The 18530-nt window shown below is 34.2% G+C and overlaps 1 protein-coding gene across 2 annotated transcripts; it reads right to left on the bottom strand.

The window, feature by feature from the left end:
• Positions 1-4889: 4889 nt before the first annotated feature.
• Positions 4890-16716, bottom strand: LOC115975892 (pre-mRNA-splicing factor CWC22 homolog). Of its 2 annotated transcripts, XM_031096934.1 has the most exons (9): positions 16570-16716; positions 14698-14779; positions 10174-11331; positions 9875-10064; positions 7489-7592; positions 7137-7239; positions 6741-7048; positions 5667-5972; positions 4890-5566 (listed from the first exon to the last, which is right to left on the bottom strand). In XM_031096934.1, exons 3-9 carry the CDS (start codon positions 11290-11292, stop codon positions 5210-5212), a joined length of 2487 nt encoding a protein of 828 aa, XP_030952794.1. In that variant the 5' UTR covers positions 11293-11331; positions 14698-14779; positions 16570-16716; the 3' UTR covers positions 4890-5209. The 2 variants fall into 2 exon arrangements, with proteins under 2 accessions (XP_030952794.1, XP_030952801.1); XM_031096941.1 differs by lacking the exons at positions 14698-14779; positions 16570-16716 and adding an exon at positions 13303-13571.
• Between the last annotated feature and the right edge of the window lie 1814 nt (positions 16717-18530).

The raw sequence follows: 18530 nt of genomic DNA, 5'->3' as shown, positions 1-18530 counted from the left end.
TTTTTTTGCTTTAAAACTTACCCATAGGATGGTTTCTCCACAACAAAAAAAAAAAAAAAAAAAAAAAAAAAAGCTAAGGATGATAGGAGTACAGGCTGGACTGCGCCTGTTCAGTGCAGCTCACAGCTACAACAAGACAACACGGTTCTCACCCCTTTTTTTTTTTTTTTTTTTTTTTAACACGGTTTCTCATTCTATTTATTATTATAAATTATCGTACTAATTAATAATTTGATGTGTAATTTTGCATCTCAAAAAAAAATTAATATATATATATATATATCATTTGATTAATATTTAAATATAAAAAGATTCACTTAAAATTTTTGTCTAAGACCCCCAAAATTGTTGAGCGGACCTTGAGTACACCTATTTGTTTTACATTATCTTATTTATAGTTATTGACATAGACACTAATTTAGCTTCTAAATATTGATTTGATTAATAATTCATTTTATCTTTTTTTACTTTTATTTTAACTAAATGACAAGAGTGGATACTTTCACTAATATTACTTGCAATGATCTAGTCGGTTGTAGAGTTGGAAATATGGTCCAGCACAAAGTGACAGCCTTTTGAATAAGGCAAGTAGTGACAAAATAATGTGCAGGTTTTTCTAACTAGGTACATTGCTTTTGTTGCTATGATTGACAGCAAAATGCCATACTACCTTATTCCCAATCCGTGACTTCTTGTGATGGAACAGTAGAGTTGAAATTTTCTTTCTTTGGTAATGGCCTGTAAACAGATGTACAATGTTTTAGTCACTTTCTGGAGTGTGCCTATTCAGTGAACACTTGCACTTGCAGAACGAATTGCATGCATCACAAAGAATTGTCATCTCAGCTAGGTGGTGGAAATTAAATACTGAACCCGGGAAAAAAAAAAAAAAAAAAATCAAAGTTCACAGAAAGAAATAGATAATGCTTGAGTTCTTTACGTTTGTTTTGCTGGGAAAATAGTATGTAACTTGAAATTAAGTGGTGGCATTGGTGATAATGATATTGAAAAGATGGTGGTCCATTAAAGATCAAATTGACTTCTCTTTAGAATTTAATGTAGAGGAATATGATTTGGCTCTATCAAAAAGAGTAGTGTTAATTCCTTTAAAGTTCACTATAGTATATACCTCATTAAATAGGTGGTGGTGCAAAAACAGCTTTGTTATTTCATGGGAAGAATGAAAAAAAGTGAAAACTTTTTCATGATTTTCTTTTTCTTCCTTTTTCCAACTATTTTAGGGAACCAAAGGAATGTTAATAATTTAATTTTCCCTCATCTTCAATGCCCTTTTTGAACTTTTTATTAAGTTAAAGAACCTTTGAGCTTTATAGGCACCTCTAGCTCACAAGAAATAGGGTGGTTGAGTATAATTTTTTATCCTATTGTGTTATTATTTTAGACTAGCACGTAAACATGGTTACTAGTGCCGTTTACAGAAAGAAAAACAATGATACAGCCTAAATAACTAACAAATCCTATCAATTAGTAATGCATTTCCAAGTCCTAAGTCCCATCCTTTAAAGAGGACGAAATTCATGCTCATAAATGTTCCCTAAAATGATCTAATCTAATATACGAGTATAAAAACAAAAATATTCATCTTGCCTGTCTCAATCGAAGTGTGTGTATGAAGTATAAACATAACAAACATACACACATATCACAGGGCTGCTTTAAAATGTTCGCCGTGAAGGGAAAATAGAGCACGTGTGTGCATTTACATGCTGAAGTCGCATTTTCAAATTTGAAATTCAATTGTTTTGGGAGTGTGTAAACACACACAAAGGGTCCGTTTGGATTAAACTTATTGTTGTTGAAACTGAAAACTGAAGATATTGTAGCAAAATAATTTTTAAATGTGTGAATAGTATTGTGGGACTCATTTTTAATATTTTTTTCTGAATAAAGTGGCTATGGGTCCCATGAATAGTATTGCTACAATATATGAACAGTACTGCTACTGTGATAATTGTCCCCTGCCTTTCAGCAAAACGCGTGAAATGAAAAAAAAAAAAAAGAAAAAAGAAGAAGAGAGGAACGCAAACACAGACAGACGCAGACGCAGGTTTCAGCGCAATCCAAACAGCACCACAATGTATATTCCCATGTTTAGGGAAATCTTAATCTCAAGTTTGAAATTCAATTGTTTTTGGAATGTGTAAACGCACAATGTTTGCAACAAACACTGCTCGTGTTTAAATACTTTCCTTCTGCTCGTATGTTTAGGGAAATCTCACTTGCACCAAGTAAAAGAATTCAAATAAAGTGAGTAAATAAAACAAGGAAAACCCAATTACTCTATTCTGGTTCAAGCTAATTTGGTCATTGTTGAAATGGAGCATCGTCATGATTTTAATATTTGAAACAAATACATATTTTTCAGAATTTATTTTATTTTATTTTATTTTAGGGTCTTTTTATAGGTATGTGAAAATGAAATTTGGTCGACTGTTAAAGCCACTCATTATTAATGATGACCCAATCTCGATTGATAGAGGATATGCCTTCGAAAAAAATGGAAGATAATAAAGATTCAATTTTCATGACTTCTTTTAGATAGTTGGATTGCCTTACAATGATGTGCCTTTACAATTATGCTATACAATTGTCTCTTTATCGTATAATGAAAGTTTTTGACCATTGGTTTTTCATTCAAGGTACACATTCTAATTCCCTTAATAAATAAGAGTGATTGGTTTTTTTCTTTTTTAAAATACAATTTAATTTGAAGTTATAGCCTTATTTCATGATAATTTTTTATTTTATTACCATCAAACAATTCAAGCCAGAAAGAAAGTATATCATGAGACCGTCTCATGGATCCGCACCTCTATGAGACCCACATGTTATGAGAGGGGCGTTCCATGATACAGTTTGATAAGACATCAATATATAAATTCATTTTTTGTATAAATAAAAATTTGATTCCAGGGTTTTTTTTTGTTCAATGATAGATATTTTATCATGGAGCTAATTATTTTTACTAGTTGTGCAAGCCAACTTCAATAGTTGCAAATGACTTCAAATTTTTTTTTTGAGTAAATAGTAATACTTATTAGAACACACATGAAAAGTATACTTATTAGACATTGATATTATCTTGAAGCAAAGGGTTCTATTATGCATATGTATGTAACCTTATCTAGATATATACTAGGCCTAAAAAGAGTATATGTGCTTAATTATTTGCTTGCTTGTGGACAAGAATATTGGTAAATTTAGTAAAATTGGTTCTCATACACGTATATAATTAAGCAACAAGACCTTACGTGCAAGTAGGAATTAAGTTACCGAGTGGCGGCAAATAGATACAAAATGGAAAGTTCTCTTCTAAGACAAGTAGACATATTGAAACAAATTCTAGGAGTGATCCTTCCAAGCCTTCAATATTTGTTTTTTTTTTTTGCTAAGTACAAGAATATTGAATCATTGATAGAAAGGGTTATGGAGTTTGAAACATGATGTGTAGTGCAAACAAATGTGTGTAGGTAACACGTTAACATCGAGATAGCTAACTAGGAAGGATGAATAGTTGGGGAATTGCTTTAGCATTACTATAGGAAGAGTGCAAGGGTTGTAGTGGTATAGGTTATGTGCTTGACATTGGTTCACAGGGCAAGAGACTGTCTCACGCACAATCATCACCATCCCTTTCATATTCGTCTATTCATTAATGTTTAGTTGTCATTTAAGGCAAATTGTGAGTGAAGAAGCAAACCAGGACACTGATGGGGTCTCTATATAGCGACCGAAAGGATTTATCTTAACTTCAGAGTTCAGTAGTGTCAGAAGTGCATGGGTATTAAAAATTGCAAGTAGATAATTATAGTTAACACTTTTTGGACATGAAGAAACTAAATTTGAAGTAAAGATAAAGTGCAAATTTTGACCCAAATGAGTAGTAACCTTTTTTAGTCACAAAATCATAACCAAACTACTTATCTCTATATATATTAATAGGTAAAATTGAGAGAAAATCCAATTAGATTTTAATTGCTGTCTAATTTTGCGCCATGTGTTTTGTTTATACATTTTATAAAAAAAATTCTATGTGAGTTAAGTTGGGGAAAAGACGAAGAATTTAATATAAATAAACCATAAAAAAGAGTAAGCTCATGTGTATATCTAAAAAATAAAATAAAATGAAAAAATAAAAAAGAAAGAGAGAGTAAAACTCATGTATATATCTATGACTTAAACAATGTTTAATTTGAATTCATATATGTGTAATTGTGTTGTTTTTAATTATACCGTGCATATGCACAGATTATACACTAGTGATATAAAGTGTAATCAATTCATTAATTAATTAAATATATTCTGGGTTATTTCCATGACAAACACCACAAATTTTAATTTTGACACTAACCATGTTATGATTACAAAACAAAATTAGGCTAAAATCATTGTTTATTAAACTATCTAATAGAGTAACTATATAGAGAGGTGACCTAATAATAAAAGCCCTCGTGATCCATTACCAACCCTACGGGTCCATTTGCCCATTTTTTGTCATTAAAAAATAAAAAAATCCATGGACAATCTGGGGCTCAGGTTCATTCCTCGCTTCTGGTAGTAGAGGCCCAAATAGCACTACGGAAAGGGAATTACCTAGCTCCCTCGCAGTCACAAATATCAAAAAATTATAAGTAACTAAAAAATGTTCAATCCCTCCTACAACAGTTTTATCCTTTTCCTTTTGTTTTTGCTGCAGATCTTACAAGCGACTGACTCACATCGTCACACTACTTACCGAAAAAACACCTTACAGGCAATCCAGACTCGTCGGAGCAGTGTCCGGATTGCTCATGAGGTATTTATTACGGCATTACCTCAACATTAAAGTCCTGAAAGTCGAAGGCAAATGCAAAATGCACAAATTTGATTATTTTCTCAAACTGTATTGTAAATTGACTATTAAAAATGTTTGACGCATTTAAGCTCAAAAGTTATACAAACTCCCAGAGAAGTGGATAAAATAAACTACCATACACAAAACTAACAGTAGTAGAATGATAAGCCTCTAGAGTTGCATTGCTCCTGAAATTAAGCCCCTTCCCCCACTCGAGAGAGAGAAAAGACAAAATTAGTATATGCTAAATTCATATCGATCCAAAATTTTACAGAATGTGAAAACAAGTTGATTCGAAATACTACAAATGGCAAACATCAAACCCTAATATCTATTGCACATCATAACATTCCCTTAGTCTCTCCTCCTCCGCTTCCTGTGTCTGTCATCCCTTTCACTCTCATCTGAACTTGATGGATCTGATTCTGAACTAGCTGACCCCGTAACCGAACTACCAGAGCTATCAGATTCGTTGTCTGATTCGGATTCTGATGCTTCTTGCTCTTGTTGCATAATAAGGCGTGGCATATTCTTCAAGTACTCACGTAGGTTTTCAGTGATGCCACCAAGTCCAATGGATGTGAAGAAATTAATTGAAAACCGTGTGTTCTTGGGATTATCCCTTGGGAAGATAGATTCAAAGGAATCCTGCATTGTGGGATCGTTAAGACGCTCATTCAGCAGACGGATGCCCAGATGCTCTGACAATTCCTGCAACAGAAACAACACAACAGTGAATACAACAGCTTCCAGAAGAAATGCTAGGGAGAAACCAAAACTAGAGGGAAAAAAATTGATGTCGCTTCTATACCTGGAATAGAATCTTAATAAATATACGAGATGAAGAAGTGGTGTCCTCCTCTGTTAGGCGAATATAGGCTAAAACATGCCAAGGCAAAGCATCTGTGCCGAGTAAATGCGCAAAAAACTTCGCCACATTACGCAACTTATTTGTTTCAAGCCGGTGAATCATGGAATATTGTTGGACAAAGCATTTGTCAAAATTTTCCTGATAAACTTTGTTGATCATGCAGAATCGCTGCCCCAAAAGACCATAATACCGGAGGTAAGTTCTCTCCTGACTACAGCATTCCAAGAGCATAATGTTCAACTCCATCTGCATACGCAACAAAGACAACTATAAGTCTTCAAGTAATACAGAATTTGATTCAAGATTTTTTCTTTAAAATAAATTATGCTAATATATTATTATTATTAAGCTTTCAATTGTATTATTGTAAGATTTTTTTCTTCTATTATTTTAAGCATTCAATTTTAGGAGTTATCAAATTCTTCTAGCCAAACTCAACTCCTTGTCAAGTCTCAATTAGCTGAGCCTAAGCAGCAAGAAGCTAAGCTTGGGGTCTCTGTGGCTTGCCTCTCTACACCCCTAATAGTGACTGAAGTACCGAAGGGAAATAATCTAAGCACCAAGGCAAGTTAGAACATGAAACCACTAATGAATTCTAATCGTTTAGGGGGTGGGGGTTAAAAAAACAAAAGCTAAGAATAAAGAAAAAAATATATTTGATACTGTCATGTAATAACATCTAGCAATCTGAAATGTATAGTGAATCTAATCCATCTTGTTTATTTGTTCACTGTTCATTGATTCACTTGATAGCAAAGGGGAGTAAAGGGTGTCTTCATGCTGGACAGGAGACTCAGAACCTAGCTCTAGTTCCTCTACCTAATAATGATTCCTAGCCAAGTACCAATAACTTGCAGAGACTCAGCGAATTGTGAACTTGCAGAGACTCAGCGAATTGTGAACAAATATTCATTATTTATCTATCTTTCCCTACTTCATCTTAAACAAGGAAATACTAAATAAGGAGACCTCGATCTTACAGCAGTAACATCAGGAAATGCTTGCAACACATACCTCTTGACCTGGCTCTAGTTTAATTTTCAGGAGCTTATGACCTGCCTCCTCAAAATCTACACTGGACATAATTGTTAGATAGATTGTCCTCCGAAGATTTACAAGATTTGTCTCTGTTTCATCCCTTATTTTCATCTGCTCCTCATCCTCTTCCTCATCATCATCCTCATCCTCATCATCATCCTCATCATCATCTGAAGCTGCATCTGAACCTTCTTCATCCTCAGACTCATCACCCAAAATGGTTTTCTTCAACTCCTCATAACGCTTCTCATTCTCAAGGAAATTAGGATCTGGCTTGAATATATCTGACAAGGAGAAAGAAAAATATAAATCAATACCTAACCATAGCTAGAACAATCAAGAAGCAGAAGACAGCTCAGCATAATGCCATACCAAGGGTAATCTCTGGATCTATTTCCTCTTGGAGAGAGATCTCATGGGTTATCTGATCTTCCTGCTCTACAAGGTCCAGATCTGGACGAACAGCTGGGTACCCCTGCAAACAAATAAATCACAGAGGGTATCTTTATTCTAACTATCCTTGGACATTAATAGTCTTTTTTTTTATTTTTTTTATTTTTTTGCTACGTAAATAGGGGGGAGGGGGGCTGATTGGGGTTCAAACCCAGTGCCCAAACACCACAAGAGGTTCTGGAACCACTGGGATATCCCTCAAACCCCTGGACGCTAATAGTAGTATGTCATACCATAATTCTAAAAAAGAAGGGAGGGAAAAAAAACATACCTGAAACTTGGCTTTTCTTATCGCAAATAGCCCTTCTATCAGAAATTGAACCCTTTTGTCTATTTCACCTTCATGAAGAATCCCACGGAAACGCTCAAATATTCCTGTAGAAGTGTAAACCTTGAGTACACTGTACAGTAACTAAAATATATTCCAGTAAAAATAAAAGAAAGAGGATAGGAACATTATGACATATAATCTCATGGAAAAAATTGATTGCCAAGCATAGAACATAATGAACCAAAAGTTTGACATAGCTAAACACGTAAATAATCAAAAGAAACTCTCTACTTGTCTTTCATAATATAAGTACTACATAAGTAAACAAATTTTGAGTACTAAACAATATTTTCAAACACTAACCATTTACACCAGGCCACCATCCAAGGTTACATATATAACAGCCATGAGTGGCACTATTCCAGATACCATGTTTCTATATCGTCAAGACAATTGTTAACTTAGTGCTATCATAGATAACAAAGGATGGCAACTTCCCAGTGGAACCTAAGACGTCTCACTGATCAGAAAACACTGGTTCAGTCAATATTAAATTCAAATCAGATAGGGATCAGAATAGGCACAGGGTTTTGATCCCAATCTGATTTGAAATAGGGATCATAATATTTATTTGACTTTTTTAAATCTATATTCTTGTTGGTAATTCTACAAAATACTAAAAATAAAAAATAAAAAATAAAAACAAAAAAAAATACATGCCACATTTAGGCATGATTACAACCCCCCTTGTAATGAACTGTCCTATCACTTAGGAGCTGTGGACTTTGCTATTCTGCCTATCCGAAGTTAGTTGGGTTATGCCTAATTTGATTATAGTTTGTTAGCCTCTTGGAAGGGGAATTTTGGCAAATGATAGTGGGGATATTTGGAAGGTAGCTCCTTTATGTCTTATGTGGTGCCTTTGGGGAGAGGAATATGCACATTTTTGAAGTAAAGGAGATACTGGTGGTACAGCTCAAGTTCATATTACTCAAGGCCTTCTACAAGCAGACATCAACTACCAGCCAACTTTTCCACTCTCAGCATCATGGATGTCTTAGATGATTCCTTTTTCAGATGTTAATTTCTTGTACTTTTCCCTTACTTTCTCATTTTCTAGTTGACTACTCCTTTGAATATTCCCCATGTACCAGAATAGTGCCTTTTTTGTGCTTTAATGAAATTCCATTAATGAACTAGACAAATATTTTTTTACCCAATAAATACCAATACGACCTAAAATATAAAATGAGTTGACACTAAGAATTTAGGAACATCATTCCGAGTGACTTATTATTATTATTCACTTACATAAGTAATTTCACAGGTCCTCCTTGTTTAATTGAAGGATACCATTATTTACAAACGACAAAGAGCTGTCACAAAATTGTTGGTGACTAGGCCCAACGAAGCCATCAAAATGCCATAGCAAGTGATGGCTTTATTGGTAACCCTCTGTATGTCTAGTGTACAAAATGTGATTCAATGTAGAAGAGAAATTGCTAAATGTGGCTAACTAACCATACCTCCCTGGCTTCCTATACGATAAAAAAGATGATAACTTAGTAATAAATAAACTACTAAAAATTATAAGCACTTCGCAACAAGTACAACTTAGCAAGAAAAACATGTGTAAGCCTTAGAAACCAGAAATACAATATCCACAAATATAATGAATAAAAGATTGAAGACCTTCCAAAGAATGATCTACATTGAACGCAAGATATCTCATGTTAGGGCATGGTCAAAATCATTGACTGCATAATCCATTTATAACACAAATGAACGCGCACAGAGAGTCAATGGAGTTGAGCTAAGGACTGGAATAAAAGTTTATCAAAGAAAAAAAAGATGGAATAAAACTGCAGCTAAATCCAAACCAATATAAATCCTGGTCTCTCAATGCAAACAATTAAAATGATTAGCCAAGCAAAAAAAAAAATGATTATGATTTAAACCTTCCAAGATGAAGATTTACATCTGAAATCTGACAGAAAATAAGGTACAGGATACATGTGCAACTATGGCACTCTAAGAGCAGACTCCAAATGCTAGATCCAGCATCAATAGATGAAGTGTTCAAGGGATTTAGGGTGGTGACGACAATTTGCTTCATAATGGCTTAACATGCACTGAGGAATTTTATTTTCTAACTACTTCTACAATTTTTCAGTTTCTATATAATAATCTATTGATTAAACTACATAAACAAAGTGAAAGGACAATATAAGTGCCAAAAAAATATTTTTAAGCAATTATTATGAGAAAGAAAAGCAGAAGACGCTAATAGGAAAAAAAAAATATTGTTCATAATTGTATAAACTCTAATAAACACATAATATTAAACACATACACGACAGCAACTCAATTCCAACAGCATACCCACCATGCAAGCCTTTAGGTGAGAGATCTTGCAAAAGTGATCCACACTCTGTGACAAAGCCAACAGCAACCTCAACACTTGAATCGGTTGGATTCTCAAGCAGCACAGTAAGCAGCTCCAAGGCTATGATCTCATGAGCCACTAGTTGGTTCACTAAATGTGCAATAAACTTAACAGCAGCTAGTAATTGAGGCTGAACAAAAAGTAAACCAAATTAGAACAAAATCTTTTTCAAGTGTAAAAAGGTTTCCATCATCCAACAGCAAATCAAATGAAATAGATGAAAACAGGCAGAAACATACCTTGTCGTTCCGTTTATATGCTCTCTTAAGCTGCAAAACAATCCTTCTCAAAAGAAGCTCGCCCACCTCAGGAAACTTAGTGTTGACTACAGCAACCAGTGCTGCAAACACATCTGTAAAACCTGGGGATGCCATCTGAGATTTCATACAGGACCGACAAAATAGCCCTCTTCCCCGTATCAAATTCTCCGAGAAGAGTTCTGGAATAATATTCTTTACATTGGCAGCATTAACCTTGTTCACAAGCCCATTTATACTCTTCCGAAGGGCATCCCATGTCAACCGCTGATATTCAACACTGCTTTTATCTTGAACCTCTTTCATCATCCGAGCCAACTTAAATGGAGGAATGTAAACTCCTCCACTCTTGCCCAACTTCGAATTATCAGCATTTAAATCAACTTCTTGCACTCTCGGCTGTCTCTGAGGTTTTGAATCTTTAAACCCCTTGTCATCTCTATCCTCTCTCTCCCTAAAACCCCAATTACCCTTTTCTCGTTCATTCACCTCCTCCTTATCTCTCCTATACTTATCATCTCTATCACCATCCTCCCTTCTATGCCTCCTATGCTTATAATCATCAGTCCTATCATTTCGTCGCTCTGATTTTCTACGCCCTTCCCTCTCATCACCATTCTCCTCTGAATCATGCCGCTCACGTCGATCCCTTCTTCTACCACCATCCTCACTCTCCCTCCGTCTATGCTCACTCTCATACCGACGGGCCCTCTCCCTTTCTCGCCTATCATCTTCATCATATCTACGACTTCTCTCCCTTTCTCGCCTATCATCTTCATCATATCTACGACTTCTCTCCCCTTCTCGCCTCCCCACATCCCTCTCTACCAACTCACCATCTTCTTCCTCCGAACTCTCCTTCCTCTCTACACGTTCACTACGCTGTCCACTCCTCCCATCTCTATCCCTAACATCCCTCTCATTCACTCTTTCCCTATCCTTATCATCACCATCATCATCAACACGCTCATCGCGTCTCTCATTCCGTTTTCCACTTCTTCTATCTGATTCCCTATCTCGTTTACTTCTATTTCTTCTCTCATAATCAGATGATTCGCTCTCGTCTCGCCCACTCGACTCACTACTGTACTTCCTAGCCATACCAATCTCACACACACTAATTATCACAAGCCTATATCTCTGCAATGCAAAAGAACAAACAGATTTAATGCCAAATTGAAATAGCAGCAAGTAAAACCCTAAAAACAAAAACAGCAAAATTCAACGAAAATAGTGATATTAAAGTAACAATTAAGTTAGAAAGAAAACAATCAAATACTTTTATAGCAAAGCACACCCCGAATACTTTTATTCATCAGATAACAACACAAAGTGCGCAGAAAATTACGAAAACAATAAATGATTATAAACCAAAACACAAAACTCAAACAATGTGATCCATACAAACTAAGAACTACAATAATTCTTTACAAAGGAATGGTAAAGGTTGAGCATGAACAACTAAATTCATAGCTATAAATAATTATTGATATAAACACATTCAAAACTCTGTTTTAAAATAATTCAGTCACAGGAAGAATCGCACCACCAAGTAAGCCCGTCATCATGCCTTCTTATTATCCTTCTATGAAAAGGAGGAATGATACATGGTATGCCTGAGACCAGGTGAGAGACACTAGGACTGGTAATAAATAACGGGGTCTTTTTATGCCTTCATAAAAGTTTTGAAGAGATGAGTTACACTACTTCAAATAAAGTGTAGTGAACAGCATCCCTGATCCTTTACACAGTTGCAGCAACAGATATAATTCCATTGTCTGTATTTGTTTTTGAAATTGTAACTTGATCTAAAATATAATTCAGTTATATATGATTATGCAGGATGAGCATGGCATCAAATATTATCAATTTGAGGTAGAGATTCAGAGAGCAGGTTCAGAGAGATTTGTGAGTCAACAGAAACAAATATAGTCAGTATTGGGGTCCAACCAAAATAAATATAAAAATTTAACAAAAACCTTGAAACTTAAGGATACTATATCCATTTATCTAGCACACAATCTTTGCACAAAATAAAAAATGCTTGCACAGTGACTTGAGATTCACGAATTTGATTAAAGAAATTCACAAATTATTAAAACTGAAACCATGAATATCAAACCATGTCTAAATCGATAAGAACACAATTATGCAGAAAGTTAAACACCAAGAAAACAATTTTCTTTGACTCTACAACAACAAAAAACAAAAAGTGAATCAAATAGCCCTAACATGGATTAAAATTTGACCCTTTCTATGATGATAACTATTAAACACATACAGAAAAAATTAAATTTTTAATGATTGAAATCACTTACTATCTCTACAAACAATATAAATTTTCAGCAATGGATTTGAAATCATGACCATGATACCCAGGAGTCTTCCCATATATATTAAAAAGGCAGTTTTATTTATGATCTCAATTAAGCTCTTTAAGATACATGATATACAAATTATTCTGGATAGTTAAACCAATCTTATGCAGCAGTGGTGTCTTGTATAAATCTTTTCTGTTTGAACAGAACCTGAGACCAAGACCACTTTTAAATTAGACCCAAATTCACAAACTCTAATCTCAATGCACAAACCCACCATGAAACAAATCATTAAAAAAATCAAACCTACTTCTCAATATCCCTTAAACTTTCAAAAAGATAATCTCAGAGACCACCAATACCAATCCCAATATCTAACATATGAATCATAAAAAATTCAAACCCATAGCTCAGTTTCCACTAAATTTCAAATACACAATCTCAAAAGAATCGGAATTTAAAATTCCTTATGAATTTCGAATTTACATCCAGAATTTAAAGGCTCACAGATCAATGCATGCAAAGAAACTATACACTAAAATCAAGTTTCTAAGTGGAACCCAAATATGAATTCACAAAATTAAATCCAAAAAAGCTATACCCAACAACAGTATTAGCAAAAGAACTGAATAGAAAATCAAAAAATTACTTACGCAACAACAGTAATTCAGTCTAGGAATCAACAAAAAGAAGCAAAGCCAACGAACATTCAGAAAAAAAAAAAAATATATATATATATATATATATTTAGGAGAGAGGGAAAGATTGGAGCCATGATCTTAGAGCATCTCACCTGCTTGCTGTGTAAACTGGGGCTAGAGCTCGAAGCTTTGGTAACTGTTGGGCCTGCTTGTTATGACATTGAAATTGGAGATTTTGTGATGGCTATGATGGGTAACAGCTCAGTCATGGGTGGGAGTGATGGCTATGGTTGGTTTTAGACTTTTAGGGTTTTGAAAATTGAGAGAGGCAAAGAGAATGGCTTGGAGAGGTAAAGAAGAGGGAGGGTGTTTATCGGGTGGGAAAAGGAGGTTATCGGGTGGGAAGGGAGTAAAAAACATAAGCAAATACTAGTCGCTAACCCGTGAATGCTAACAATTTTTTTAATTAAAAATAAATAAAAATTAAGATGAACCTCCAAATAATGTGACATTAGAATTGTAACAGCCATCAAATAATAACAAAATATACATTTTTCTAGATTAAAAAAAATGACACAAATAGCTTAGTCATTTGCTCGTGTGACACTGTTGCACCACTCTCAAATGACATATACACCACAGAATCATTTGGTTGCTTGTGTTACTTCTGTTGATGTTCATCTCTTCTTGAATTGTCACTTGTGGATTAAATTGCTTTGGCATTTGTACTATTGGTTGGTTATTTTCCAAAAGCCTATTATATTACATAAAGATATTAGACATAGTATTATAGACATGGTATAGTATTATGACCTTTCAAAAGGGTAAATTTTGTCACTTTTTTAAATATCTATATTAAAAAATTAAAATAAAATAAAAAGTTAAAGGGAAACATTACAATAGGCAACTAAAGAAAGCAGAAAGTTAAAGGTTATGGAAATATGTTTGCTCTGAGTTTCTGAAGTAAAGGTTCAGAGATTATAGGATTTCTTAGTTGGATAAATAAAGCATAAGGGGATATTGTAAGAAAACATGAAACATGAGCTTTGCACATAAACATGAATTGCATGATAAAGGCAATATATGTATGTATCATGGGAGGATCAACTATGAGAGTCACCTCTTTTTACAATACATAGATCTATCACAAAGTCCAAAACTAACACCTTATAATATAAAGTTTCTCATGATGTTTGGGCTAACACATAGATCTATTATTTTAATCCAAAACTAAAATTAGTGATCAAAAATATATTATCAATCATTTATATTCTTTACTCGATGTGAGGAAAAAATTATTAAACCAATCATTTAGTTTGGTGGGGACTTTATAATTTTTTTGCTTGCTGACTATGTTTGAGAAAGTGTAATCCTATTAGTAAACCTACTATTTCAATCAGATGTGGCCATTTGTGGTTGCAGACCTATTACCCACCAAATATGGTGCCATGCATCAGTTTTCACAATACGGCTTGCATTGATGCTTTAAGCAGTATTGTAGAGACTATAAATAAATTAAAAATGTGAATCCAAAACAAAGCACTTACTGATCTTTGAATTTAGTAGTCTCAGGAATGTCCAAATCAATATAAACTCTTGTTCCACTTGTTGACGATAAGTTATACTCTCCTGCAATACACGGGATTCATTAGAAAAAAAAAAAGTACAATTGTCTACATACAAACTTATATTTGTGGTAAAAAGGCCATTCCATTCAGGCCCATTATTTGCACACTATTGAATATTGAAGTTTCAAAGGAACCTTCACAGTAACAGAGAGAGGTCTACATCAGAGGGCATAGTATCTTGTGGACATGTACAATATAGAGGTAAATAATCCAACTTTGCTGTGCTAGATATAGATGCTAAAGATAATGACATTTGAGTAAAGGAAAGGGAAGGAATGGGGTCTCTCAAAGCCAGGAAAAAAAGCAATAAAGTAACTGGAAGAAAAATCAAAATGCCTCAGAATTTGAAATGACATCCCAGTATCCCACCCATCTACAGTAGGTTATTCTAGCTTCTTAGTGGGTCCATCCCTCACTCGAAGGTCAACTATCTCTACAAAACCTAATGAATATATCAAAAATTCTAACCTTTACACTCATTGACACATCCCTTAACACACAACCATCATAACCGATTGTAAAGAACTATTTTCCCAGTTCTTATCAGGCTTGCCTGGGCCTATTAGTTTCTTGTCTAAACAATGCAGCTAACAGGAAAGCTCTTTTATTAACCCCCAAAAGAAGCATATTTACTATCAGACAGCTCTGCAGGCTGTATGGTTCAACTTTGAAGTTTCCACAGTTTCACCTTAATAAAAAAGTTGTAAGTTTTGAAAACTTAAGTAAAGAAGTATATCAAAGTTTCAGAGGTAACTCAAGTTTAAAAAGTGGTTAAGAGAATCTGCAGATTGTAAGTCTGACACATAGTTTAGAAAAATGCCTATATGTTTAAGATCGTATTGAATATTTATCAGCTGTTTTAATTGGCAGTTGATGTTTGCTATGAAATTTTTTAGATCGTGGTTCTGACTCCCTTTTTATAATACAAATTCTACACATTCAGATGATGTTGTATATATCTGCCATGTAATTTGAGGGTAGATTAACATCTTTTAGTATCCCTTTTAGTATCCCAGCTTGTAAGGTAGTGCTGTTTTTATTTTTCTTCCTTTTTAAATTAGATCATGTTTCCAATATATTGCAATTGCCCCTTTTCCATTATAGTTTTCAAAAAACTTCTTCACTATACACATTTTATCAGCATTGTTGTCTACCATTCTAGAAAGCAGAAGTTTCTCCAAAAAAAAAATTTCTAGAAAGCAGAAGAGTTAGAAGGGGGGAATCTCAAAATATATCAAAAATTGTAAAACCAAAAAACAACAATACATAGTTTAGTTGTAAACAGAATGTGATAAACCATTTAAAAACAAAAACCCAATACAAATTTGGTTCTACAAACACAAAATTTGTATTTAAAGCAACGCAATACACAATTCAAGTTAAGTGAAACAGTCAAGACTAACATAGTAAGATTCCAGTGCTATTAAAGACGCAATTTAAAAGCTATAAACACAGCACCTGATCTGATTCAGATAATAAGGATAGTTTTCTGAGAAATTTATTTGAATATTGTAGTACGAATCAAAATTAAATTGTCGAAAAACCCTAACAGAACAAAAGGGCCTAAAACAAAATTGGAGCAAAAAATTAGTAATTCCGTAAGATCCAAAACTCTAAGCAATTTTTTTTTTAATTTTCGTAATCTATAAAATACTTTGACTTGACTATGAAAAGAGAGAAACAAATTAGAGGTCAAGACTTGAGCCAGCAAAGGTTATGAACCAAATAGGATTACAAAAACGTACCAATTAGAGGTCAAGACTTAAGCCAAATAGGAGTACAAAAACGTACCAATTAGTGGTCAAGACTTGAGGAAGCAAAGGCTATGAACAGATAGAGCCAGACTGAGAGAAGAGGGATGCTCTGAGAAAGGAATGAGGGGCAGCGTGAAGAGAGGAGCAAACCTTCGTGTTGAGAGTTTGCGTTTGTGTGTATAGAGTTTTGTTTATTTTTAAAGTTAAGTATAGGGTTAAAAAAAAAAGTTTTTTAAAGATAAGTATCGGGTTAAAAAAAAAAAGTTTTTTAATTCTATTTTTTATTTTTAAATGTTGTGTTGTGCTGTTGTGGAAAATTGTGGTGCTAGCAAATGTTTCGGTTTTATATATATATATATATAGATTATTATTATTATTATTATTATTATTTTTATTTTTTCCTTTCTAACGTGGAAAAAATGTGAGAGCTCTTATAAAAAAAAGTTAATTTATAATTTCTCTTCATGATAATGTTTTTTTATCATTATATCAAGATATTGATTAGTTTTTGGTGTAGTCAGGATTGAACTCCAGATCTCCTATTCAATTATTAAAAAAATAAAAAGAAGTCAAATATTGGTGTGGGCACCAAATCCCTCTTAGTAAGTTGGTAATTGGGCCCCTAATTAATTTGTGCGTGGGCTATACTTCGATTCTACTAATGGAGCTCTCAGCTTAGTCTGGTTCGTCCTCTCTAAGCCCTAATCTGTGACCGGCCCCCTGACTTCCCTCAGTTCCCAAGTGTTCTCTCTCTCTCTCTCTCTCTCTCTCTCTCTCTCTCTCTCTCTCTCTCTCTCTCTCTCTCTCTTTGTTTCTTCCTCCCCTTTTTCAACCAACCCTTAACTCTCTATCTCTTCCCCCTCTTATAGTATTGGTTAGTGGGTTGGTCATCATTGTTTTCCTGCTGTACATGTCCTCCTACGTCCATGTAAATCCCTAGGGATCCTCATGACTTTAGAGGATTCTCTTGGAACTTGTTCCAAACATCACTTAATGCTTGACGGCGAATTCCCCAAAGGTGTTACTTAGCGTTCGGTCACCGTCCTGAACCACCTTTATTTTCTTAGCGGGCCCAGTGGTCGATACCTATGCCGAGCCAGCCACAATCCCAGTTGAAATGGCGCTACCGATCATTGTGCCCCGATCCTTGCAGGCCTTTCAATGAGACAGATCTAGCCCATTGATCCAGGGCTTCGATCACGCGAGCCATTTTGGGTCATTTAGGTCCAAACCCTCACGGATGGGCCGTCCAGATCCCTTCAGGCCCATACCCCCACATTTGGTTATAGGATTCAGTTTTTGCATGTTTAGTTATTAAGAAAATGCAATAAAATAAAAGTAAATCTTGATGTTTTAATTTGTGTTTTTAATTTTTTTTATGATTTAGGTTTTTAATCCTTTAATTACTGAGGTGGAGTTTATTATTATTATTTAGTTGTCATGTAAGCTTAAAATATATCAACTGTATAAATCATTTGCCATGTAAGGATTTTTTTTGTTAGTGAGTTAATGGTAGGGACCAAATTGATTGCAAGTTGAAAATAACAAGAACCAAATTGACTACTACCAAAATGTAGGGACCAAATTGACTGTGACCACAAAATGTAAGGACCAAAATAGTATTTTCGCCAATTAAAGTCTAAATGTGTGTGTGTGCGCGCATGCGCGCGTGTGTTTTTTCGGCCTAGTAATCTTTTACTATTAATTATTAACTAGCCTCATCATATGCGCTTCGCGCATGCAATAAGGTTTTTTTTGGGGATTTAGTGTCATAATTTTCCATTCATCTCAATTTGAGAGGTTTCTTTTTTCTATCTAATTAAACCACACATATAGTGATTTTTATTTTGGACATAGAAAATACAATCATTAAAATTAAAAAAAAAAAAAGTAGTACAAACATATGTGAAAAGAAAACAATTCAAACACCAACATAAATAAATAAATAAACCATTACAAAGAAAAAAAGGGAGGACATTAAAAATCACATTTTTTAAT

This window comes from Quercus lobata, chromosome 1, assembly GCF_001633185.2.
Source record: "Quercus lobata isolate SW786 chromosome 1, ValleyOak3.0 Primary Assembly, whole genome shotgun sequence".
Classification (NCBI taxonomy): domain Eukaryota; kingdom Viridiplantae; phylum Streptophyta; class Magnoliopsida; order Fagales; family Fagaceae; genus Quercus; species Quercus lobata.
The sequence above is the reverse complement of the archived record's forward strand: the minus strand, read 5'-3'. Positions and strand labels throughout refer to the sequence as shown.